The sequence below is a fragment of the Lutjanus erythropterus genome, chromosome 1 (assembly GCF_056507025.1).
Source record: "Lutjanus erythropterus isolate fLutEry1 chromosome 1, fLutEry1.hap2, whole genome shotgun sequence".
NCBI lineage: Eukaryota > Metazoa > Chordata > Actinopteri > Lutjaniformes > Lutjanidae > Lutjanus > Lutjanus erythropterus.
In genome coordinates, this window is record NC_139317.1 from 12,926,617 (window position 1) to 12,953,214 (window position 26,598).

The window sequence follows — 26,598 nt, forward strand, 5'->3', positions numbered from 1 at the left end:
TCTCCTTCTGAACTTCCCTGGGTTGACTCGAATATAACCAACAGTTAAAAGTGCAGGCTGAGTTCCAGAGCTTAACTTGTGCATTTTTTGCACTCCAGCTTTTGTATCGCGAGAGCAGAGGGAAGAAAAGAAAAAACAGTTTTGGGGAAAGTTGAGCAGAGCAGAGCAGGGATGAGGAAAGAGCTGAGCTGCTGTGAGGGAGAGACACACTGAGGAGTTTAGCTCTTCTCATCCTCTGGAATGCATCAGCTCCTCTAACTTATCTCTGCAAAGTCAACACACAACTGGATGCGCAGAGCAGACCGCAAAAGTTACGATGCCATTTATCTATTTATAGCAGCTGAGCGAAAGAAAGAAAGAAAGGTTTGAGTGACTTTTCTTCTTCCCCGCAGTTTGCTTCTAAACGTTTATTCAGCAATACCTGCAAGAAGAAGTGCAGCAGTCCTCTCTCTGTCGGGTCTGAGGCGAATCTCCTGCTCGGGAGACAAGGTAAAGTAACAGCTCAGCCCTGCGCTTTTCTGCACTTTGTCATTTTTACTTTGCAAGTTTATGAGCTGAATGTTTTCCAACTTAACAACAGTAGAAGTAAAAAACACTCCAACTTCTCCTCAGAGCGCAGCAGAGTTGTTTTTCTTTAGTGCGCAGCATCTCCTGCGCGCTCCTCTGCGTCTTTCTTTTCCAAATGTTTTTTGACTTGTTTTGCAGCTTTGACTCCAGACTGCAGAGGTCCACCGGGCTGGGAAACCAGTTAAGGAGACTTTTTTATTCCACCGCGCACTGGACTTGTTGCACACATGAGAGTGGATATGCCGGACAGTAAGTGTGGAGGAGGACGGCTGCTGCAGTTGGCCGTGGCTCTGCTGGCCTTGCTGTCTCTCTGTCCCCAGCTGGGACACGCTGCAGAGGTGGCGGACACCGGGGACACCGAGCTGATCACCAAGCCGACCGACTCCAGAGCCAGCAGGGCCAAGAGGAGGGGAGGGACGGACGTCCTCAGAGGGTAATGTGACCATGATAATCCTCATTATGTGCAGTTTGGGAATAATTTATTTCTTTCCCCTCTTCCAGTGCATGCAAGCTTCCTCTCAACTTTTAATTTAAAGGGACAGTTCAACCCAAAATCAAAAAATACATATTTTACCTCTGGCCCCATAGTGCAATTTATCCATCTAGATCAGGAGTCTGACTTGGGGATCTCATAGGAGGACCACTTCAATGTTCAGATATGGCAAGAAAACACAATATTTATGAACATTTACTTCTCTATTTCCATTACTAACATTTTTTGGAACAGTTAACAAAAAATCTTAACAGCTGTTCCTATACATTTTTTAATTAGCTGTGCACTGGACACAAACCTAAGTTGATTTTATATCAATTGTATAGAAAGGAGTCCTGTCATATTGGTATTATATATTTTTTGGTGGCTGAACTGGTGAAGTGCAGGATTGTCCTGCAGGGGAGTGGGGTTCAAATCCCAAACTGTACAGTTACAACTTGAAAATAGTATAAAATTTCATGCTATATGTTAAAGAGTTTTTTTAATGATTATTTTCAGTTTTTGGTTGAGATTTAGTTAGTTTAAGTAAACAAAACTACTTGGTTAGGTTTAGGCAACAAAACTGCTGTGTTTTGTCTCTGCCATTTACCCCCTGGTTGCAAATAACATTGTTGTCTACAAACACCTTGGTGCTTGTCTCTGGTGTGCTAGGCTAACACACCCGGGTGTAAATTGGCGTTTCCACCACAGGTGCAAATAGGCATATTGGCTATTCCAACCAGTGTGCAAACAGCGTCTGCCACAGTTTAGTGCATCAGATTATTTTATATGTTTGACATCAAGTCATGGGCTGGAGGAAGGAGGTGCAAGGGCCGAAAATGGCCCCTGGTCCAACGGTTTGATACCCCTGATCCAGAACTAGTTTGGGTGTGAGTTGCAGGGTTTTAGAGATATCTGCTCTTCTCTCCAATATAATGGAGCTAGATGGCACTCGGCTTGTGGTGCTCCGAGTAGCAAAGAAATACATTTAAAAACCTCAGCAGCAACATCTCTTTCCAGAAATGATGACCTGGTTACTCAAGATAATCCACAGACCTTGCTGTGAACAGTTTTAGCTAGAAATTATTTTCTTTCTGCAGTAGAATCTGCTGAAACTACTTTCTTTCACTAGAAAGAAACTTAATTTCTACTTCTTTCTACTGATAGAATCGACTGGAACTACTTTCTTTCTGCGGTACAATCTACCAGAACTAGTTTCTTTATGCTAGAAATTTTATTTAAATTGTGTGTAAGGGGAAAGTAATTCCACCTTAACTACTTTATGTCTACTAAAAAGAAAGTTTCTTTCTATGAGAAAGAAAGTAGTAAGTAGTTTCTTTGCCATGCTTTCTTTGCTGTGCTAGAAACGGTGGCGTACGGTAGAATCTACTAGAACTACTTTCTCTCTGCAGTAGAATCTCCTGGAACTACTTTTTTCTAGAAATAAAGTTTCTTTCTATTAGTTTCTTTTCTACTGATCTACTGGAACTACTTTGTTTCTGCAGTAGAATCACATGAACAACTATCTTTCTACTGGGAAAGAAAGTTTATTTAACTGTGTATGAAGGGAAAGTAGTTTCAGGAAAAACTGCTGTAAATTCTACCAGAACTACTTTCCTTCCACAAGAAAGAAAACAGTTCCTGCATGAAACTGCACACAACAAGGTTTGTGAATAATCTTGAGTAACCAGGTCATGATTTGTGGAAAGAGACATCGCTGTTGAGTTTTTCAAAACCATTTTTTGAGCACCACAAGCCAAGTGCCATCTAGTGCCATCATTATATTCTGGAGAAGACAACTCACACCAAAAACAATCCAGACGGATAAATAGCACTACAGGTAAGAGAATAAAAATGCATTTTTGATTTTGGGGTGAACAATTCCTTTAAATGAAAATCTTTACGTGTGTGTTGGAGCAGGTGTCTGCTCTTCTCACATATAACCTGTTGGTTCATGATCACTGAAGGTCAGAAAACACTTGAGTGTGTGAGTGTGTGTGTGTTTTTTAATAAGGCACAGTGAGAGCCATGAGTGACATTGTCTATGATGGGAAGTTTGCAGCAAAGTTTAGTAATTAAATACTGGCAAGAATATCACATTCCTGCTGACTGCAATAATAAATTACATCCAAACAAAGGAGGCCATTGGTCGTGTGTGGCTGTGGCAGAGAGAGAGACTAACAGCCTAATCCTCTCTCTGGCCAAAAACACCACACCCCAGTTGTGGATAAATCACATCTGCAGCTGTACACAGTGGGTCACTGCTGGAGAGGTTGTGTGTGTGCATGTGAGCGAAAGGAGAGGGGAAAAGAAAGACAGACAGAAGGAAAGCAAGAAAAGAAAAGAAGAGAAAGACGGTCTGTGTCCAGTGATGACAGCAAACAGCTGATGAAGGTCACACAGTAGACAGCTCAATGAGCATTCTCCGCAGGCACTTTTATTTGACATGCTTTAAGTTAATTTATCCCAACATCTGGGTTCAGAGGCAGGAAGTGCATACAGGCTGCACACTGTGTCACACTGACTCACCACTGTAAGAATGTTTCGCAGATCCAACAGGCTTCATTATTCACCTCGTGGATCAGTTTAAAGTTACACTCTGCAGTTTATATGCTGACCTCTGGGTCAGTACATGCCCGGTAGGTGATTATAAATTCACAGACAGTCTGTAGGCCTGTCACAGACCTGTAGGTGGCAGGATGGCTCAGGCATTCGCCACCATGTCAGATGGAATGTTTTTTACAGGTGCATCAAATTTCTTGAAACACCTTGTGCAGCATAATATAATTCAGCAAAAATATAAATGCAACACTTTTGATTTTGCCCCCATTTTTCATAGGTGAAGTAAAAAAAATCTTAAGACTTTTTCTGTGCACACAAAAGTTTGTTGATCACTGTTTATTTATGTCCAAAGTGATGTCCTCTAATGTCTTTTTGTCCACAACCCAAAAATATTCAGTACTTCGTCATACAGGGAAAAAAAACAAACAAACAAACAAAAAAAAACCCCAGAAAATATACACATTTGAGAATCTGAAATCAGAGAATTTGGGCATTTTGTCTTTAAAAAATGACTCAAAAGGATTAATCAATTATCAAAATAGTTGGCAATTAATTTAATAGCTGATAACTAATCGACTGAAGCGTTGCAGCTCAGCTGTCGGGGTTTCAAGCCCCTTGACTGTGCTGTGGTTTGTGCTACATGTGTGTTTTGCTCCTGTTGGGTGCGGCCCGGCATGCAGCATTTGGAACTTCCCAACACAAAATATTGTTGGTGAGAAAAAAATTTTCAACAAAAAAATAAATGCAACACTTCTGTTTTTGCTCCAGTTTTTCATGAGTAGCAGTTAAAGATCTAAGACTGTGCACATAAAATGTTACGTTTCTCTTTTTGTAATAAGCACTTCTTCTTTGCCAAGTGAATCCATCCACCTGACTGGTGTAACATATAGAAATCCTGATTAAACAGCATGATTATTGCACAGGTATGCTTTGGACTGGTTACAGTAAAAGATCACAAAATGTGCAGTTTGATCTTGAAAATGGACATTTATGAGGCACTGAACTATGGCTAATTCACACGGGGCTACAGATACCATTTTTATCTTGGGAAGGCAAAGTCATGACCTGAGCTCTTTGCCCATTTTTTATGAAAAAATGTCCAAATTCTCTGATTTCAGCTTCTCAAATATGAATATTTTCTGCTTTCTTTACTCCTCTGTGTCAGTAAACTGAATATCTTTGGGTTATGGAGGAAAAAAAGGGGCTTTGGGAAATAGTAAAAATGGTGAACATTTTCACCATTTGACATCTGATGTTTTATGGACCAAACAACTAATTAATTATTTGAGATACTGATCGACAGATTAATCATTAATGAAAACAATCGTTAGCTGCAGTTACCTCACAGTGGGTGACATGATGAATTTAAGTTGTCTGATGATGAATTACAGGGTATTATTTCTAACGCCTGCAATTAATTAAAGTTTCCTTCAGGTGAAAAACTTTCTAGTTTGAACTTTTCAGGACAGGAAAAGAGCCATAAGTTCATAGTACGGGGTCACAAGCAGAAAAGGTTGGGAACCCCTGGTATAGTAAATGACACGTGCATAATGTTGTATGAGATGTTTTTAGACATGCAATAGAGATTTTATGTTTTTTGGGGGTGTGTGAAAATAATGATTTAAGTATTTTGGGAGGTGCTGTGTGCTTGCTAATCCTACAGTTCACTGGAACGTTGACAGACATGGAGGTTTAGCTGCAATGATCAGTCACTTAATCGAAACAAAGTTGTTCGCCAATGATTCTGATAACTGATTAATCGTTTCAGTCATTATTCAAGCAAAAATTCCAAACATTTGCTGGGTCCAGCACCAGTGCTTTTCTTTGTCATTTTTGATACTAAATGAAGGGTCTTTGGGTTTTTGGACTGTTCATTGCACCAAAGCAATTTGGTGTATCTTTGGCCTCTGGGAATGAGCATTTTTCACAGTTTCTGGACACTTAATGTATGATTTAATTGATTAATTGTGAAAATAGTCGGTGGGTTAATCTATAATGAAAATAACTGTAAGTTGAAGCCCTGCATGGAGGTCAGTGTGTGATGACTGAAGTTTGATCCTTCGCCTGGACAACTGGGTCAGGCTGCAAATTGCCGTCCCTGCTGTCCTTGAGCAATGTGGGATAATTCCTGATGTGTCTGATGAATTGTTCTACAGACAGTGGTCAATAAAGAGGAGAGTTGTTCCTATAGTCTGTGGATCAATAATCACAAAGCTTCCATCACTAGAGAGCAGTCAAGGGTCTAAGGACAGAGGGTGTTGTATGTTTTGCAGATCATAAAGCACAAAGACAAGTCTCTGATTATGGTGCATAAAAATAAAATGGACTTGACCTGAGAAAGATCTGAACTGTCTGACATCGATTATTGACCTTCTGACGCTGCGTCCTCCACAGACCAAACGTGTGCGGCTCGAGGAACAACGCCTACTGCTGCCCGGGCTGGAAGACTCTGACAGGAGGGAACCAGTGCATCGTCCGTGAGTATCGCCTCCATTACTCCACTTTATCACCGTAAATTCAAGTGAGGCTGGAGTTTGAGCTCTTCATCAACATCACAGAAGTAGTTCTCAGAGTCCAGCACCCTGCGGTTTTTATTGGAGCCTTCCTCTCACGACCACATGGGATGAAAATGTGAATTCATGTTACGGTACCAACAGGAGTATGACTCCTGCAGACCAGACTTACTTCACTTGTAGCTTATATAAAAATAATGCATCCTCTTTCTTAAACATTGTCTAATTAATAGCAGGAATGACATGGATTACTATTATGAGCATGTTACTGTACTTTACTTTTCTTTACTTATTGCATTTGTTCAGTGAGCCCTGCCAATTCATATAAATCCTATGTCACATCAGCAAGGGGCCATAGTAATAAGAAAATTAAACAAACATCAATAATACTGAGAGCCAACACTTAAATAAGTTTTGCTCTATTCAGATGGTTCAGAGTTTGAAAAGGTGAAAAAGTAAGCTAACACTTATGATCCACTTGTAAATTCCTTAGTATATATGCAAGAAAGAATGCAAACATTATCTAACGCAAAATTTTAAAAAGCAGTGGATACTTTCTAGATGGCTTTAAGAAGATTTTTTCTTGATTTATCTTATGGTCTCTGATGCACTGTATTGTTTTTTTTTTTCACTTGCATTTCAATGTCTGATATTTGTCCATTGGCCTAATTAATGGGACTCATTCATGAGACTTTACTCAGGTACAAACCAAAATATTGCCATTTCATTGTTTAGCCAAATATAACATATGTAACATACAACAACTGACTGTGGTCCTTGTGACCCCAAGACTTAACCACTGTAAGAGACAACCTAGAAACATTTTAACTTATTCCTTCTCAAAACAATGTTAGTTATGTAATTAATTTCATGTAAAAACACATTATTATTATAGGAAAGTTATAGTAATTTCAAGTAAACATTATTTGTGTTATATTAATATGGTAAAATGTGCAGGGCCCAACATAAAGTAACTGAAATAAATCCACAGTCATTCAAACTGTAAAATTAATGGTATTTATAAAGAACTATGTGCACTACACACCACAGGCAGTTATAAGCACATGATTTGGCTCAGGCTATGCTCCGGGCATAATGACATGAGACTGGGGGAACAAGAAAAGTGCCTTTAGCAATGGTAAACATGAATTAAATGAGTAGTTCCACCCATTAAAACTACATAGGCAGAACTGGGTCTCCAGGACCAATTAAAAGAGAAATAAAAAAATAATGATATGAAGTCACTGTGATTGATCACACTGATCAGAATAAAACACCTGTTGATATGACAAAAAAAATCAGTGGGTTAGTGTGGCTCGTGGTGGTGATGAGCTGATAAGATGATCTAAAATAAGTGGGATTTGGTGATTAATTTTGGTCCATTTTCTGTAGTATTCTAGCAGTTGTTTCTCTTTCTGGTCCCCTCTCGCTGCCTCTCTCTCCCCTCCTTCAGTAGACAGGAAGGTCTGAGAGGCTGCAGAGTTGTGTGATTGCAGTCTGGCCGGTCAGCTGGCCGGATGCCTGTCGCGGCTCTAATGACATTGTTTAGCAGTGGGGTTCAGGGAGTAGGGGTCAGTGGCTGGACTCTACCTGATGGGAGCTGGGGGCAGGGGACCATGCCAGCAGAACAGTCTGTGGGAACAAGAACAACTGAGCGAAAACAAGCAGAACTGAAAACACACACTGGTACACATTTATGGCAAGAAAACTCAAAGAAGAAAATAGCTCGAAGATGTTGCCAAGTGGGCTTCTATAACTTAACCATGATGAAGGAAGATTTGGCCATATTTGGGCTGCGGCCTGTTTGAGTTTTGAAATATTATAGATGAGAGTTCAGAGTGAGGTTTAGATCATGGCCTAGATGAAATTCTAACCCGAAATTGAAAATGTGCAACGGACAGGCTGACAAACAACAGATACATGACATGAATTTTCTCTCACGCTCAATCAAGACAGATCCTGGCGCCGTGCGGCGACCGTTGGACTGTTATTTTATTTTATCTTGCACCTGACAGAAGACGTTTTTATGTTGTTTGACCGAGTGTCATGTTCCTCTTTGCAGCGATCTGCCGGAGTTCATGCGGAGACGGTTTCTGCTCCAGACCCAACATGTGCACCTGCCCCAACGGCCAGATCGCCCCATCCTGTGGATCCAAGTCAGGTTGTTAAACAGCACCTCCCTTTTTCCCAAGACCTTTGAAGATCGCTATCATCAGCGTGATGGATTTTATTATGTCATGTGCACAGATTCAGGGAGGGGTTAACTGGTATTTGGCCAAGATATAAACATGTTAATGGTGTGATTTATGTAAATAGGAGTGTATGTTCAAAACTAAGTGTTTTTTGGAAAGCACGGCCTCGACCACACCCCTGTCTTTGCAGTTTTTTTAATAAAGGAGCAGTAATCTTAAGAAAAACATTTCACCATGCAGAAACAATAATAACAAGCAGTGACGGATGATAGAAGACAGAAAATATGTGGTCTTGTCATGTCTTTTCCTTTGTAGGATAAAAATTAAAGAGATTGTAATTGGCTCCGATTTTTTGAGTCGAGACCACGCTGTGCTGTTTGCATCTTTTTCTCTTAAGTTTTCCTCTCCTCATCATGAGTAATGAGCACTAACTAACATGGTACAAAAATAAGAGAGCCAAAGAACCTCCTACAAACAGCTCTTGAAGCTGCCCCAAGCAATTGATATATGTTGCAATCACGTTCTTGCAAATAGCGGTCAAACTCGTGGGTTGTTGTGTGTGCGCACGCGTGTGTGTGTGTGAGTGAGTCGACTGGGTGTGTGTGTTTTTTGGAGGACGTCCACAGTCAACATCTCCTCCATGTTGCTCTCTTGCAACTCACAGCGCTTCAACCCAATGTGCTCATCTGTTTGCACACCATAAATTTCTAGGAAATTATATCTGACCAAGACTTTCAAGAAACACGGTTCAGAGTGCATTTTGTTTGTGTTGTAAATCTAATCTGCAGTGTGTGTTTGTGTGCTCTGAGTTTAACCCCGGTGTGTGTGTGTGTGTCTGTGTGTGTGTTTGTGTGTTTGTGTTGTCCTGCCCACAGTCCAGCACTGTAATATTCGGTGTATGAACGGAGGATCATGTGCAGAGGACCACTGCCTGTGTCAGAAAGGCTACGTGGGAAACCACTGCGGTCAACGTAAGAATCATCCTGATCACCCATCCCACAAGACACACTTAAGCATTATCAGCATATTTTAACATAGTTAGTCATTTATTGAAGACAAAGATGTGCTATATAACCTTTTCCTAACATTGCTTCCTTCTAAGCTTGTGACTGGTACCAATTAGCAACTGTTAGCATACTAAAACGCTTAACTAAGATGAACATGTGAACATTAAATGCGATAAATATCAGCTTGTCAACATTATTATTTAGAGCATGTTGCAATGCTAGCATTGGCATTTAGCTCAAAGCCCTCTCAGTGTGGCTGTAGTCTTGTTGTTTTGTAGTTTTTTTATTTACTGAGATGTCATCATTGCAACATTTCTAAAGCCCTGTTTACACCACAAGTGAACAGCTCCAAATACATCAGTTCACACCTGGAATTAGGACGCGTCTCCACATGTGTCTCTAGTGACCATTTGTGATCAGATCTCACCTCCCTGCTCTATATGTAAATAAACAAGTAGCTACATTATTTATGTTTGCAAAGACCAACTGGCGGCCCATCAGTCGTAGCCCACGCACTGGAACAAATAGAAACGATCTTTTCCCACAAAGAAATAACTTGATGGCCACTCTCTCCTTTAGAGGCACAAACCCGCGGAAGGTCGTGTCCTGTCTCTCCATAACTGGATACAGCTTGTTGCACACAAACATAAATGTTTCTTCAGACATCCTGAAGTTCTGCACCCACTTAGTGTTTGTGAAGCCGGAAGCATCACATCCCACCACTTGGAGGGTCGGTTGAATGCCCGGACAGACGGTCTGCGGTGGCGACTTTGCAAAGACTGAAAGATTTGAAACACACATACACAACATACACATTTTAATAGTTGACAATAATTTGAATAACTAAAACTCATTAAAAACTTTAGCGTTAGCCACCATTAGCTTACCCACATATGTTGTCTCTGAACAGCCTGAGTTCTCTTTACGTCATTGTCCTCGATCTGTTAGATAAGATTTACCAAACTCTCTCGCTGCCTGTAACCTTCTCTTGAACAAAACTCGTCTCCTTGCTGTGACACAAAGCCACAAACTGAGCACCAAGTACACCATCGCCTCGATGTTCTCTATCATTCCTGTGTTTGTGTGTTTGTGTCATGTTTAAAAAGTTCATGCAGCCACACTTTGACGATCCCGCCTGCGTCGAGTTGGTACTATCAAAGTATTATACTGTAATGAAAAACATAATGCCTGGTACCAAAACTGAGTAGAGTCGAGTAGAGCCACACTGAACAATAGAAATGTGCCATAATGTTCTTTATAAACTCTATGAAAAGCTGTTGATAACAAATTTTTAAAGTTTCTCCTCACTCAACAAAATTGCACCATTTTGAAGGGAGTCTGGTGACACTGGTGACAAAGAAAGAGCCTCTATTGGTTACTGTTTCCTGTACTTGTAAAATTTGAAATGTTTACCATCAATACAATTTTGTCTTCTCTCGGAAATTTAGTGTAAATGGTGAAATCAGTAAATATGGTGTGTTCACACAGCTGCTAAAGGTGCACTTAAACGTAAACTTAAAATATGTAAATGCAGACACTATGGTTCTCTCTCACATTAAAACAATGACACAAGATGTAGTTTGACGATGTTGTGAAGTGGCGAGAGATCTTGGGACTTGATATCGTCATTGTTAAACAACCTCCGTTGCAGATGAAAATCTATCTGACGTGACACGGGTAGAAATCGTGTTCATGGATACAGATCATACTAAAGTTTTATTCACATTACGTTTCGTCATGATTTCCTTTTGTACATATCCGATGTATCCTGTGTTTTTCCAGAAATCATAGCAACTAGCTAGCGACAGCCAGCACGAAACACACTGTCACCTTGCTAAATTATGAATTTCTCTGAATTTGAATAATGTTGGAAACATTTGGGATAATGTAAGTTCACAACTCAATAAAAGATGTAACAGGCTATATCAAGCATTTTCAAACATTTTATTGTGGAAATGTTACATATTTAGCTTTAAAGATGCAGAGTAGCCACTGGTACAGAGACGCTGTGTTTTTTTTTTACATGGAAAGAAACAACTTAATGTTTTGCATTCAATGCCCTAATTAACTCGAAGGTACCAGTGATCAAGAATTTGCCATAGCTCTTTCACAAAGTTGTTGATTTTCTCCTCACTCAACAACACTCAGCATTGCCTGAGGGAGTTCAATTGTGAAATCAGTTGAAACAGACAGTCTGTTCACTGCTGCTTATCTTGGCAGGTGAGAGACCCCAAACACGTAATTGCTATGAGAGGGAACCAAGTGAAAATCAGACAGCTGTTTTGTGTGTACTTTCAGGTCGTCAGTTAAGTAGTTGGTCCTTAGATGCGTCCCCAAACACATTGTGTACACGCTGTAAGAATGCGGCCCAGATCCCCTCTGAACGTGGTCTGAATTCACTGATCTCAGTGTGTCTTGGGTGCCTTCACACCTGCGCTCAGAGCTGTCCACGTGTGATCAGATCGCCCAAGAAGCATGATACCACCAAGAGTAAACAGGGCCTGAAAAGAAGCGTGATGGGACAAGAAACATGAGCAGTCAGTTGGTCAAATAAATACCCCAAACTTCTGTGTTAGCCAAACTTATTTGGAAGAGAAAACAAAGGCTAAGTGGAAATTATTACTCAAACTCATTTAAACATCTACAGAGTGTCCAGACCAACTTCCTAATTCATTTCTTTCCCCATCTGACTTCTTTTTAGCGATGTCATCGTGTTCCCAGATCTCTGCAATCAATTTAGTGACTACAATGTTATCATAACCAATACAAATGATGGCCAAAACTCCAAACACAAGACCCATGTTGTTTAAACCAGAAATATCCTTTGAATTGTTTGTAACTCACAGTGTTGTCCTCACGTCAGCCTTGTGTCATTGTTTGTTTTTCCTCTCTTCTCCAGCGGTTTGTGAAAATGGCTGTCTCAACGGAGGACGCTGTGTGGCTCCCAACAGATGTGTGTGCACCTACGGCTTCACCGGGGCTCAGTGCGAGAGAGGTACACACACGCCCAAACATACACACACTTGCAGCACTCAGTCATCTTACATCACGCTGTCTCTGTCACTACTCACTACCGCTCTTCAAAGCCACATGTGCTGCTCTTGTGGAAACGTGACTCGCTGCTGAATGGCGGTTGTTTTTTGTGACCGAGGACGATTCCTGCTTAGTCATGCCACCGGCTCCAGGAATGTGGTTTGTTGTGGAACATTTGCATGTCAAGCCTGAGCTCAGAGATGACCATTATTTTCCACATCTGCTCTGAGACGACGCTCTGGGGAATGTAATGTCTCTCAAAATGTGTGCTGTTTGTTAACTGAAGACCTCCCAACCTCCTGTGGTTGCTCTCTGGCACATGTGAGCAAAGGCTCCAAAGTATACAAGCACACGCAAACCGAGGGCGGGCTGCCCTCTGTTTGTGAATGAAACGTGCACATATGCAGGCGTGCGTGGATGCCCTGGGGGTCTGTGGCAGCGCTGACCTGCAGAGGTCAAAGTCGTGACCTTGTAAAGCTAATATTTGGATTGGCAGCAGAGCTCCTAATTAGTAACTTCCCTTTTAACGAAGCCAATGCTTCAGAGGCCTGTCAGTCGGGTCTGGTTTATTTTAGTGTTTTCTTCAACGCTGCAACTAATAAGACATTATCTGGTTGCCTGGTGGGTTAGCGACAGGCCTTATCTGCTGAAGGACATTTCTACATGTCGTAACTATGGTTTCTACTCTTTCCTGTGGAGGCTTTGCCAAAGTGTTCGTGAGACTGTTGAGGAATTCACATTAAAGAGTTACTGCACACTTAAAGGGTTAGTTTGGGTTATTTGAAGCAGGGCTGTATGAGGTACTTTTCTACGGCCAGTGGATTAGCTACAGTAGATGGTGGTTGGCACGCCTCCAGTTTGGAGAAGCATAGAGGTGTGGAAGCTAAGCACTGAACTGCTGTGGACAGCCACTTAAAAAAGGTCCACCCAAAAAAACAGTATCAGTTTTTAAGTATGTCATATTTGAAATATTATATAATATACTTTTTTTGCTGTTAGACAACTTTTTCTGATGAGACACCACAGTTGTATAAGCCATATATCACTCTCTCCAAACCAACCAAACTCCATTTTCAAAATTAATAATTTTACTTGCAGAACACAGGAGGTGCTGGTCTACTGTTGCTTTGATCTGTTTATGGTTTGTGTTGTTGTGTGACTTTAGGGAATCCAAACTATCCTCTTGAAACACTGAAGCAACTCAGCGACAGAAACAAACTAATGGATCAAGGCAGCAGCAGACCAGCAAGTCCCATGCTAATATACTGATTTCACCCATGGAGTTTGGTTGGTGTGGAGAGAGCAGTATTTGGCGTACAAAGCACTGATTTCCCCCCAGAAGAGGCGATCTGATGGCAAAGTAAAATGTCAAAAATGTCAAAACAATTTCTTTTAGGTTGACCTTTTTTAAGTGGCTACAAAACCCTTCGCTACAGACCCAGTCAATGGCAGCTAATTGCTTTGCTTCCATGCTGGTACTCCTCTCTGCTTCTCCTAACTGGGAATGTACTGTAGATGATACACTGACCATTGATAAGTACCTGAAATAACCCCCCCACCCCACCCCCACCCCCCAAATAATCTGAAATATCCCTGCATATATTGACATTTCTTGATAAATTTATTAAAAAAAGAAAACAGCAGCTATCATGGGTTGAAAACGGCTCAACACATCGTCTACTGGTTTAAATCATCCTGAACCTTGTAAGGCCAATGCTGACACAGAGTGGATCGGTTGGGACTAATTTATGTCAAGAAATTTATATTAAAAAAAATAATGCTACTACTCTCTATGTCAGAGGAGGCAGCCCACCTCAGTGAGCGACCCCTGCGTCACACATCCCCCTCCTCAGCCCCTTATCCACTTTTTAGCATTTTTCAAACTGATGCAGTGGGTGGAGTTAGGCTCAGACCTGGGGCTGAAGTTACACTTGAATCACACAGTGTATTCTAGATGTTTATATTTCTCAGGGAAAACAAGGAATTGCACAAGCTCTCTGCTGTTGTGTTTTGTGTAATTGGTTTCCGATGAAGAAATGGCAGAGAATTTGGCCACATCTGGTTTTCAAACTTTGATTTGCCATGTAAGGTGACAAGCATGCAAACTGCCCACTCACTGTCTGCTGCTTTATGAATGAATGGTAGTTTCTTGTCTGCAGCAGTGAAAGTGTCTTTCTTTGAGCGAAACAGGCTGACTTTTTGTCGTGTGTGTGTTTGTTTGTGTGTGTCTGGGAACAGCTGCTTGGAGACCAACTTCCATCTTTAGTCATTCATCTTAAACCAGTGTTTTGTGCAGATTTTGAGTTCGTCATTTCCTTATAAACTAAACTGTAGATATGCCTATAACTAGGAATGGGTGATCTGGCCAATAAATGCCATCACAGTGTGTTTAATTACAATCACGATGCACGATTAGAGATGTTTCAGTACAATTTCGTCCTTCAGGATACCGTTTCCAATACCTGAACTTTGCATATCATCCAATACAGACTACTGATCCGATACAAATGTGTTAAAAAAAACAACTTTTTAGCAGCTGTACACTACCATGAAAGTGATATGATTGATCATTGCTATATGGCATGAATAAATACAAATAGAGAATGAATGGATGAATTTACCATCCTGGGGAAAAAAGGTGTATGGGAAGCTGCTGGAAAGTAGCAGGGTCACGTTCTGGAGTTAATCAGTGATGTGGTATTGGATCAGTGCACAGACCTGCATACTTGCTGATACAGATACCATCATTTTATCGGAGGCTTTGTCTGGTACTGGTATTGATATTGGAACAACCGTTTTTTTCTCCATTTTGAAATGCCCTGCAGACTAAAGCCAGATTAAAGACAGCCAACGAATGTTTCCATTTGATATTACACAGGATATTTAACGATATTACACAGGTTTCAAAATGGTGATCAAGAACCTGAGTGTGATTTGAAGTTGTAAACAAAAGCCAGAATCTAACAAAGCTAATCATAAAATAACACTTTTTAAGTGATCATAACTCGATGGAATTGTTTACAATACATCGACTTTGGAAGAGACACATCAAATAATTCATCCAATCGGCATCTGCCGTCTGGTTGCCTACATAACGCTATTGGTTTGTTCGTGTAATGAAGATCAGCAGGTCAATGAGGTGGAAACAGAAGTAAGAGGAAATTAAATGCCACAATCTCTGCAGTTCGCTGGAAAACTAGATTTTCGAAGCCTTTGATCACCAACCTCAATCAAAAAACATCTGTATTTTCATTTTGCTGACTATACAGTATAATATATAAAGTTTAATTAATTGACAGATAGTTAGTCATCAACTGATTTGATAATTGATTGGTTGTTTGGGTCTTTTATTTAGTAAAAAGGGCAAATATTCCCTTCTACTTATCAAGGATGAGGATGTTCCACTTTCTTTGTTTTGTTTCATTGCTAACTGAATATCTTTGGGTTTTAGACTGTTGGTAGGACAAAACAAGCTGTTTGAATTATTAGTTATTTTTGTCACACGTCATTGACCAAACATCATTAGTCAAATCAAGTTTAGTCAGGTAATTAATAAAAGATATTTAAAAAACAACAGAAGTTGAGCCAAAATGCTTTCCAGTTGAGGCAGATGGATTATAATATGCATCAGTACAAGAATAAATGATGAAAGGAAAAATGCAAGAAAGGCAATAATAGAATAATCCAATAGTACAAAGGAGGCAAGACTAAAAATTGAGGGCAAGATAAGACATGGAAACTTAAAACGATTGACATGATAAAATCAGAATCAAGGTCGGTAAGTAGGACTTTATATTTTACAGACTCAAAACAATTCAACAGATTGATCTTTCATCTTGCATTCAGTTGCACCGAGAGAGGTAGAGAAAGTAGGCCAATGGATGCAGTGGCGTTTTGGGTTAAGTTACTTTCACTGGAATTTCCTTGGCCAGCGTCCATCACCTCCCAAGGGAAAGCCATTGTGCTCTCACACAAACACAAGCACATGCATAAAGTACATGTGTACACACACTGTTTTTAATGCAATTTACAGAACCGTGCCCCATTATGGCTTGATCTTATCACATTAGCAAGAACACGGGGTTTTCCACTCACACGTGATCTGACCAGGAGAGAGGTAGCTGCACTCAGGAGGATGTGGAAAGATCTCGGTGCTATCGGGGCTCGACATGAACACATCACTCCTGCAGAGCTGTGCGCTGCCAAAGTGACTGGTGATCTCCTGACAAGTGGTCCCACCAGCAGGCACAGCTGACTGCAGTGAAAGTGCAGCCTGGTACGTCAACGCGCTCTTTGTTGGTTACAAATGTGATTTAGGTTGGAATGTGGGATTGGTGAGATCCAGCCGCACTGCAGCTGATTGCACGCAGGGCTCTTTGCTCCGGCTGCAGAGTCGTTTAGCTACGGAGCAATAAAGTCGAGCTTTCGGTGTGACGCCATCGAGTTCACTTGGGACGGTGTGGTGAAAGTCTGGCCTGAGACGTGGCAACACGTGAGTTACACAGTCAATAAGTCAGCAGCCAGAGCACAACAGGGAAGTCGGTCAGTCAGCTGAGGGGCTCTCTTGTCTCTTAATGCCTCACTGACTCTCCCCTATCAGGCTCTGTTCTAGCCCAACGCAAACCTCAGAAGATAGATAACCATGTGTGTGTTTGAGTGTGTGCTGAACTTGTTCATCCTGGGAGGATGGAGAAATCTGCTGACGGGCCAACAGGGAAGGCCCCACCCAGATATACTGTAAGATCCTGTAACACATGCATAGAAACACACATAAACATACGCAGATGCATGTGCACGACTTACGCATATGTTAAGGCATGTAAGGATGCTGTGAGCTCCATCTGCATGCGATAGATTAAGGAAGGGTGGATGAAGGAAACTGGACAGATTTCTGTGTTTCTGTGTGTGTACAAACATCTTGGAGTTAATCCAGGAAACTCTTTTGACCCACTTCCCGGCGGGCTTCCCTCCTGTTCACACCAAGGCTGTTGTTGCACATAAACCCACCGGTCATTGCGGAAACCGACATTTCTATTGTGCTCCAAAAGTAACTGCACTTCTGCACAGACTTGAAATAGCTTTCTAATGCGTGTTAAATGAAACTACCTGCTCCCATCTTACAAACCACAGTTCCAAAAATGTTGTGGTAAAACGTAAATAAAAACAGATTTGCTAATATTTTTCAACTTGTATTCAATTGAATACAGTACAAAGACAAAATATTTAATGTTCAAACTGATAAAAGTTATTGTTATTTGTAAATGTACACTCTTTTCTTTCCATTCTGAAATTGAGGCCTGCAACATGTTTCAAAAAAAAAAGTTGGGACAGGAGCAAGAAAAGACGGGGAAAGTTGTGGAATGCTCATAAAACACCTGTTTGGAACATTCAACAGGTACACAGGTTCATTGGTAACAGATGACAGTACGTATTATGATTGAGTCTTAAAGGTGCATCCTCAAAAGCATGGATGGGGCGAGGTTCGCCTCTTTGTGGAAAACTGTGTGGGACCTTTCGCAACACAAAACTGTAAGGAATTTAAGGATTTCACCAAATAAAATCCAGAAAAATCTCTGCATGTAGGGGTCAGGGCTGAAAGCTAACACTGAATGCTGTCATCTTTGGCTCCTCAGATGCCACTGCATTAAAAACTGCATTAAAAACCCACATAATTGTATAAAAGAAACTGCGTGGGCTCAGGAACACTTTGGAAAACTGTTGTCAGTAAACCCAGTTTTCTGCTGCATCTGAAATTGCAAGTTAAGACTCTACCATTCAAAGCAAAGCCATATATCAACAACATCCATAAACCCTGCAGACTTCTCTGGGGTCTGAGCTCATCTAACATGGAGTGACGCAAAGCGGAAAAGTGCGCTGTGGACTGACGAGCCCACTTGTCAGATTGTTTTTGGAAATCATGGATCTGAATCGTGACCTCTGGCCTAAAGAGGAAAAGGAGCATCCAGATTGTTACCAGCACTAGCTTGAAATGTCAGCATCTGTGATGGCATGAGGGTGTGTTAGTACCCATGGCATCATGGGTAACTAACACATCTGTGAAGGCCCAATTAATGCTGAAGGGAACATGCAGGTTTTGGGAGCAACAATATACTGCCACCCAGACAACGTCTTCTTCAAGGACGTCCCTCCTTATTTCTTCAAGACACATTCTGCACGCGTTACAACAGTGCGGCTTCATAGTAAAAGAGATCAGGCACTAGACTGACCTGCCTGCAGTCCAGACCCGTCTCCCATTTAAAAATGTGTGGTGCCTTATGACGCACAAAACCTCAGACTGTTAGTTGCTCTGTCAAGCAAGAATGACAAAGAATTTCACTTTCAAGACTTCAACAATTAGCAGTTCCCAAACACTGACTGAGTGATGTTAAAAGAAATGCTGATGTGTCACAGTTGTAAACATGCACACATTTGGAATTGGGATTTGCATGTTCACTGAAGCTGCTACGATAACATGCTAACATGTTTCCAAAAGTAGGGCAGTAAAGCAAAAAACAAGAGCAACATTTTTGTAAGTTTTGGTCTGTTTTGAGATCATCTCTGGCTAGACTGCGGATGAGGGGCTGGGACATTGGCTGAGATTCTTTGTGTGTGTGTGTGTGTGTGTGTGTGTGTGTGTGTGTGTGTGTGTGTGCTTGAGTGCGTTTGTGTGTGAACACGTGCGATTGCTCCCAGATGTACAGGACATGGGTGGATCCCCCAGCTGTATGCAGTTCACAGAGAGACAGTAAGATGACAGATGAAATGACACCACTTTCACCCTACAGCTGTCCGCCTCTCCCTGTTTACCTCAGCTGACTGTTAAAGTGCTGCACTTGTATTTGTTCTAGTTCGGTCTCAGGTCTTTGTGTTTTTAGTGCTTGCTCTCCTCCACTAACAGCTGTAATAAGCAGGTATTATGTCAGATGGATTACCTGTGGCAGCCCGACAGCAATAACATATAAACCTTAATCTGATGAAAAGAGAAACCTGAGTTCTTCATACAGTCTTCTGTAGCTTATATGGGCGCCATGTAAAAAACTTTCCATAGCTCCTGTAATTGCTTTTCCTATATTGGGTGTATTCTTTTGTTTTTGTAGGTTCAGGTACATAATGTAAGGCTTCAAGTAGATACAGAAGATGCCTGACATCAGGCTGAGTTTATGTTTAAAGCTAAACATTGTTGAAAGCAGTGGTGGAAGAATTATCCATTACGTAATTAAAAATTACAAGAGATTTGGGAAACAGGGCTTTTAGTTGTAATAGTAATATAGTAGTAGTAGTTAAAATAAAAAGTAAAAGTACTGATTATTTTTCTAAATAATAAGCGATGGGAAAAGTACACACATTTTTTAATCTAGTAGAGGTCTGTAGGTTTCTTTATTGTCCCTGCGGGGAAATTTGTTGTGCAGCAAGAGTTTACATAAAAAAACTAAAAACACAATACAAAGGGGGGCCAACAGCAACAACAGCAACAACAAAAACACATACTAGTTCAAGGGTATGGAAATTTCATATCAAGAACAAAAATACAAGAATGCCTAAGTGCAAGTGTGCAAAATGTGCCATGATAGTGCAGGACTGTGGACAAGGTGCTAGCGGCTATTTGAGCATTTCTATAGCACATGGAATGAAAGAAGTATGAAACAGGTGCCCTGAAACGACGACCTGAGGGCAGCAGCTCAGACTCCCCCTGAGGTGGGTGGTCCTGACAGGCCGGTATAGCATTAGCAAATATATGATGTACTTTTGAGAGGATACTTAAGATACCTGGCGGAAAAATCATTCAGATAACATTTCATATTTCCACATTCAAATGTCTAAAAATGCTAGGCGTGTGTTATATATTTTGTTCAGTTGTATACATAACCTGAGTCATGTCAGATTTCCATCAGCTATGGTGGGTGTTTAAAGGTCAAGATAACAACTTCCATGATCCCACGCTGCTTCACAACATCATTAAACATTAAAAGCCCTGCTTTCAAAAAAATGTATATTAAAAGTGCTTTGGCTTCACAAGGGAAGTGTTGAGTGTGTGTATGAATATAAGAAGTCTCTCGTGTCTGTGCACTGGACAAAAGATGTTTAATGCTGATGTAAACTGGAAATAGGATGCAACAGCTGTCCTACCTCTGTCTGAACTGAAGGCTAAAAAAAAAATCCAGTTACCTGCCTGCGCCACTAAAGTTCACCAATTTACGTGTTATATTTTGTTTGTTTAATCTGTGGACAAACTGAAGTGTAAAAACAACAGGTTACAGGGGGTTCTGTGCAGGACCATTTAGGACAGGCTGTCCTTAAACAGAGCCAGGCTAACTGTCTCCTGTCTTTACACTGATATATGCTAACAGTAAAAGCTCCTGAGGGCTAACAGTAGTTTCTTTTACTGTACAGACATGACAGTGGCATCAATCTTTGTATCTAAGTCTCAGTAAGAAGGCAAATAACTTTATTTCCCTGTGTGTTCAACTGTTCTTTAAATGTTGTCTAAAATGCAACATATTAGTAATAACTTTATTGTAGCTCTTAAATTATGTAGTGGTTCAGGACTTAAGGATATTTCCCTCTGGACCATGTTTTCTCGTGTTTTTGTGTCTTAAGTGACTAATGGGAACAACAGTTTTTGAAACTGGTCCTTGCCCTGTCAAAATATTTCTACTGAAAGTGCTTGTTCTTCTACTGACAGACTCAGATTGCTATTATAAGTGTCTGACAACATTATGGAAAAGATCGCTGCAGAGATAGACCTTTTTGTTAAAGATAATATCCTTTTTGTTTAACCAGAAACAGCCAAATTTTTCAGGCTTGGCAAAGCCACCAGACTCCATTTAAAGGACACTAATTTTATCATTGTAAAACACACTTCATTAAAACTTGACAGAAACAAAATAAAACCCGCCACAAATGTCTTGGTTCATATTTCTACTGCTCCAAAAGACACCCAAATAAACCCTTAATTTAGCAAGTTAGATGTGAAAATATCAGGAGAGGAATGCGAGAGAAGTCAGACATCAATCAGAGAAGCACCAGGGAAAAAAGGTCTGTACAACGGGAATATTTTCACATCTAACCCAGTGAATAAAGGGTTTATTTCATCCAAACCAGAGCTGCTGATTGTTAGAACAGGGTAAAGATGAACTAAGATTGGTTTGGTAAATTTTAGTTTATTTTGTTCTTTTGAGTGAGTTTCAAAGAAGTGTGTTATACAATGATAAAATGACTGTTTCTGTAAATGGAGTCCGGTGGCTTTGGTGAGAGTGAAAAATCAGCTGTATCTGGTTAAACAGAAAGGATTTTACTCTTTAACAAAAAGGTCTACCTCTGTAAGGATCCTTTCCATAATGTTGTCAGGCAACAATTTGAGCCTGTCAGTGGCAAAACAAGAACTTCTAATAGATGTACTTTGACGGTTTGCAATTGTGCGTGAGGATTACGTTGCAGCCCATTTGGTCGCTGACGGCTGCAGCGGACTCGCACAGTACTGGACCAGTTTCAAAGATTGTTGTTCCCATTAGTCACTTAAGCACAATACATGAGAAAATACAAAAGTAAGTACAAATACCTCAAAACTGTACTTAAGAATATGTATTTATACTTTCCAGCTCTGGGTTGAAGGAGAAGTAGACTAAGAATCAAAAGCATTCGGTCTCCAGTAGAGCCGGAGCAGGAGGGAGTGAGGAAAGAGAAGGAGAGATGACCCAGTTCTGTTTCACACAGCGCTGGTGCCAGAGGCAGAGAGACCGTGGAGGCTGTGGTGCACGTGACGGGTCTGGGCTGGGCCCCGGTCCACACGGGAAACGCACAATGTCTCGTTTGTTTTAAACGACTGCGCTGTTGGAACTGCTCTCCCTCTTTCCTCTCGCTGTCTGTTGTCTGCCGTGAAATGTGGAAATGATTTTTGCCGTTGGACCTCGGCCAGATTCTTTTGGGAGGGATGAGTTTTCCCCTCTTCTCTTTCTCTCTGTCCCTATCTCTGTTTCACCATCTTCCAATCCTTCACCTGATAAGATTCAGTGATTTTATTAAATCTGGGGGGAGTCTGCAACTAAGGAGTGGTGTTTGGAGAGAGGATGAAGCGAGGGGATAGATGCATGCAAGCAGTGGGATCTAGGGAATTAGGTTTAAACCAGTTTGTAGGGGAGGAGAGCTGAAGAATCTCGATGGAGGGACTTTCTTCACACTCTTGAGCTCATATTTATCACAAGCTATTTAGTTTTAATGCTAGGCTGCTGTAGAGAGTGTGGAAATCACCTACTGTGTTCCATAGACACGCCCTGTCAGTCAGCCCCTGCTGGCCCTTGGGATGATGACCTATTCCCTAGATTATGCATTACTAGAAAAATAATAAAAAGCAGCACACAACATGGCAAATGTGCCATTTTGCCTCAAAAACACGCTGCAGGTAACTAAAGAACTGATAATACAAGCACCAGATTGACTTTTCATTGTGTGGGTGTCCTCGCTCATTCTAGCTTGTGCCTATTACTCTGCACAGCCGCCCACATGATTTTAAAAGGTTTTCCAGACCCTTTCCCTATCTCTAACACACACACACACACACACATGCACATTCAATGCACCTGAGAGCCAGGCTGATTAAAATGCCAGGAACAGACAATGCATTCTTTATGGAGTGTGTTACTGTCCGCTCTGTAGCACTTTCATCACATATAATGTGGGTAAGTTGTAGATGTCATGCAACATTACATTCAGTTTCAGCGCTTCTGTTTGCTTGTGCCAGACAGTTATTCACTTGCAGAATGAAGTTCAGGTTCTGCGTTTTTCAGCGTTGGCTTTAGCTTTCCTTATCACAGTTTTTGTTGAAATGTTTCGAAAATTAAGGCTGGCTTTACATGGTGAAACTTTTAACTTCAGTTGGTCGGAATAGAGCCAAAACTAAGTAGCAATTGAGTTTCAGGGTAGAAAGCACTCTGAAACACCCTTGAAACTTGTCTGAAACTCGACTGCAACAGTTGCAAAACTCTCAACTTTACAGCCAAACAAAACACTGGTAAAGATCATCTTTTGGATGCTTCAGAAGGAAATTGTCCTCATAGACTTCATGCAAGGTTGGTAACGCTGTCAACAAACAAACATGGCCGAGGCACAGCTTGTTTACATTGCAGATAGCAGGTGACTAATGTTAATGTTTGGTTATTCTATTCTTTAATATACAGTTTTGAGGAAATACAGTCATATACGTTGCAACAAAGGTGGCAACAAAGAGCTATTTATTTATTATTTTCCTTGAAAAGGCAAATGCACCGTTTTTTTCTGTCCTCCAACATATAAATAAGCATTAATGCACCAATCGTTCTCCTCCTATTTTCCAGTGAAGCCATTATGAAACAAAGCACCCAGCCAGTGCCAGAAGAAAAACTCAGCTCATCCAGACTGATATTATCCAGCAAGAAAGCCATTTGAGAAAAGATACAAAGCTGCAGATGTAGTCACAACGACCCCTCCACTTGATATAATCAAGAAAACAATAAAACAGATGAAAAATTACCACCCTAGCCAGCTAATTTTATTGAAATTAACTTTTCAATCATGTTGCATGAGACTTTGATTATTTTTTAAATTGTTTTGTGTAACTGTCAAGTGGCATGGAAATTATGTTTCATGCAATTTGCAACCTGCAACTAGTTATGTGAAAGTTTCACCGTGTAAAACCAGCCTGACTGTTTCGCATTTTTTAAATCTAACATGTGTCAACCATTAGAGGTTTTTTGTTTTGTTTGTTTGTTTATTTAGACATGTTGAAAATTCCAAAAAAGATACACCATATAATAATTACAAGTGAAGGCCTAAAAACCCTCTAAGGGCTTTCAAAGTGGCATTCTCCGGGCAGCATATTACAAGTAATGTAGAACACAATTTATTTCTTTCAATAAAGTTTAGCGATTCAGTCATAGTCATGAGACACGCACACCATATAAAGAACACTTATACATACATACACTAACACTTTCATTAACAGATGGAGAGCTTACACGCATGTGATACGGCCTGGAGCACAAGAAAGCTAAAGCAGAGAATAAACTAAGGAATGTCAAAAAAGAAAAACAAATTATATCCATTGTAGGCCTTTATTGTATGACAAAGGAAAATATCTGTTGTTCCCAGCTTATATAGGGAGACCATATGGAACGTATTTGTTGGTTAGAACAGTGGTTTTCAAACTGGGGTCTGGGGACCAAGAAGGGTCCTTGACAGGGATGTTGGGGGTCTCTGTCAAAAAAAAAGGATTAGAATATTTTAACTTTTATCACATTTTTTGGAAGTTGGAACAACAAGAGGGGAACTAGGGGTGGCTAGTTTCTATTAATTGTAACTTATAATGATCCTAGTTTGATCATTGATTGACTGTTATCATCTCTAAACCTAAAAATGAGAAAAAAGAATCACTCAGACTGGATTCCTTAAGACAAAATCATTTCAGATTCGGGGTCTGTGGTTTCTGTGCATCTACTGTGGGGTCCTTGACATGAAAAGATTTGGAGATCTCTGGGTTAAAAGTGAATGAAAATGGTTTCAGGGCTCTTTTAAACTGCCGTGAAGACAAATACACATTCTGTGACGGCAGAGAATTCCATATTTCGGACCCACAGTGCAATATACTAGTATTTTCAAGTTTCTGTTTGCGTGTTCAACTGGATATTAAACCTTGATGTTTTGCATTGTGTTTGTACCGAAACTAAAGACAAAAGTAAAGTTTCTACAAAACCGAACTCTTGCGTTGTTTTTGCAGACTACCGCACAGGGCCGTGCTTCGCCTCTGTGAATAACCAGATGTGTCAAGGCCAGCTCACAGGCATTGTGTGCACAAAGACTTTGTGCTGCGCCACAGTGGGACGGGCGTGGGGTCACCCCTGTGAGATGTGCCCAGCCCAGCCTCACCCCTGCCGAAGAGGGTTCATACCAAACCACCGCACCGGGGCGTGCCAAGGTAAAGTCTGTCTCTCAGCGTCTCTGTCTCTTTTTCTGTTTTTGTCTCAATTTTTTTGACGTCTGTCACTTTCCCTCCCCTTTCCTTCTTAAAGTAAAGTGCTGCTTCTGCCTCTCTGCCCGTTTTAACTCCTTCTCCTCGTCTGCCTTCACCCCTCTCCCTCTGTCATCCCCTCATCTCTACCCATCATCCCCCTCTCCAGGGGATTAGTTCTAATTGGGTTAAATTGGGGTGGGTGGCAGTGCCTCCCACATGTGTATGGAATGCCCGCAGACGCCCGCTGCGGCGCGACTGTCAGAGTCAGTAACACGGGTCAGTGGCGGTGCCACGTGGGAGAGCTCATTTCTGGTAAGACGGCCCTGTGCCTGCCTGCTCCAGACCCAACAACATCAGAACCTCTGCAGGGGAGGCGGACCTGAGCCAGGACCCAGAGGAACATGGAGTACTCTGAGACTGCATCAGGTCACAGCCTCCTGGAGGTTTTCAGCCTGAGACCCGCATTTTAATCTGTCAGATCCATTAAATGAATTGAATTTAATCACCAATGTAACTCACAAAGTCGCAGTTTTCATCTGTAACCTTCTGTTTGGCTGTAGACCTGTCCGTTCTGTATTTCCCTCCCTCCGTCTATCTCTTCCTTGGTCTACTTGGCTTCATTTCTGTTCCTCCTGCAGGAGACATTCCTCTCCCTCTTTCTCTTTTCCCCTGTCACTCTGTTGATCGCAGGAAAGTCAGAGCCAGACTGTTAAAACAGACTCAATTTCAATCCATGCACATCCAGATGTGTGCAGTTTTTTGTGCTAATGTTAGTCTGTGTGTGTGTTGCCCTCTTGCCCCTGTAGTATATTTTATCATTTCTGTGTCATTTCTCATGTTTCGTACAACCTCAATTCCAAAAAAGTTGCGTAAAATGAAAATAAAAAGGAGAATGCAATCATTTGCAAATAATTTTTGACTTGCCTTCAATTGAATACAGTACAAAGGCAAGATGAATAATTTTCAAAGTGATAAACTTGATTGTTTTTTGTAAATACACGCTTGTTTTGAATTTGATTCCTCCAACATGTTCCAAAAAAGTTGGGAGAGGGGCAACAAGACTGGGAAAGTTGTGGACTGTTAAAAAATCACCTGTTTGGGACATTTGACAGGAAAACAGAATAACTGGTAACAGGTGACAGTGTCATGATTGGGTATTAAAGGGGAAATCCTCAAAAGGTTCACAAGCAAGGATGGTACAATGCTCACCACTTTGTGAAAAACTGTGTGGGCAAATAGCCCAACAGTTTAAGAACAATGTTTCTCAACA

The 26,598-nt window shown here is 41.0% G+C and overlaps 1 protein-coding gene across 1 annotated transcript in view; it reads left to right on the forward strand.

Moving 5' to 3' along the window:
* Positions 1-176: 176 nt before the first annotated feature.
* fbn1 (fibrillin 1) overlaps positions 177-26,598 on the forward strand; it is a 122,841-nt gene continuing 96,419 nt past the window's right edge. The window contains exons 1-7 of the mRNA XM_084747253.1: positions 177-489; positions 706-1,000; positions 5,996-6,078; positions 8,177-8,275; positions 9,182-9,277; positions 12,213-12,308; positions 25,095-25,292. Coding sequence (XP_084603379.1) covers positions 795-1,000; positions 5,996-6,078; positions 8,177-8,275; positions 9,182-9,277; positions 12,213-12,308; positions 25,095-25,292 — 778 coding nt within the window. The 5' untranslated portion in view covers positions 177-489; positions 706-794. The remainder of the gene's footprint in view (positions 490-705; positions 1,001-5,995; positions 6,079-8,176; positions 8,276-9,181; positions 9,278-12,212; positions 12,309-25,094; positions 25,293-26,598) is intronic.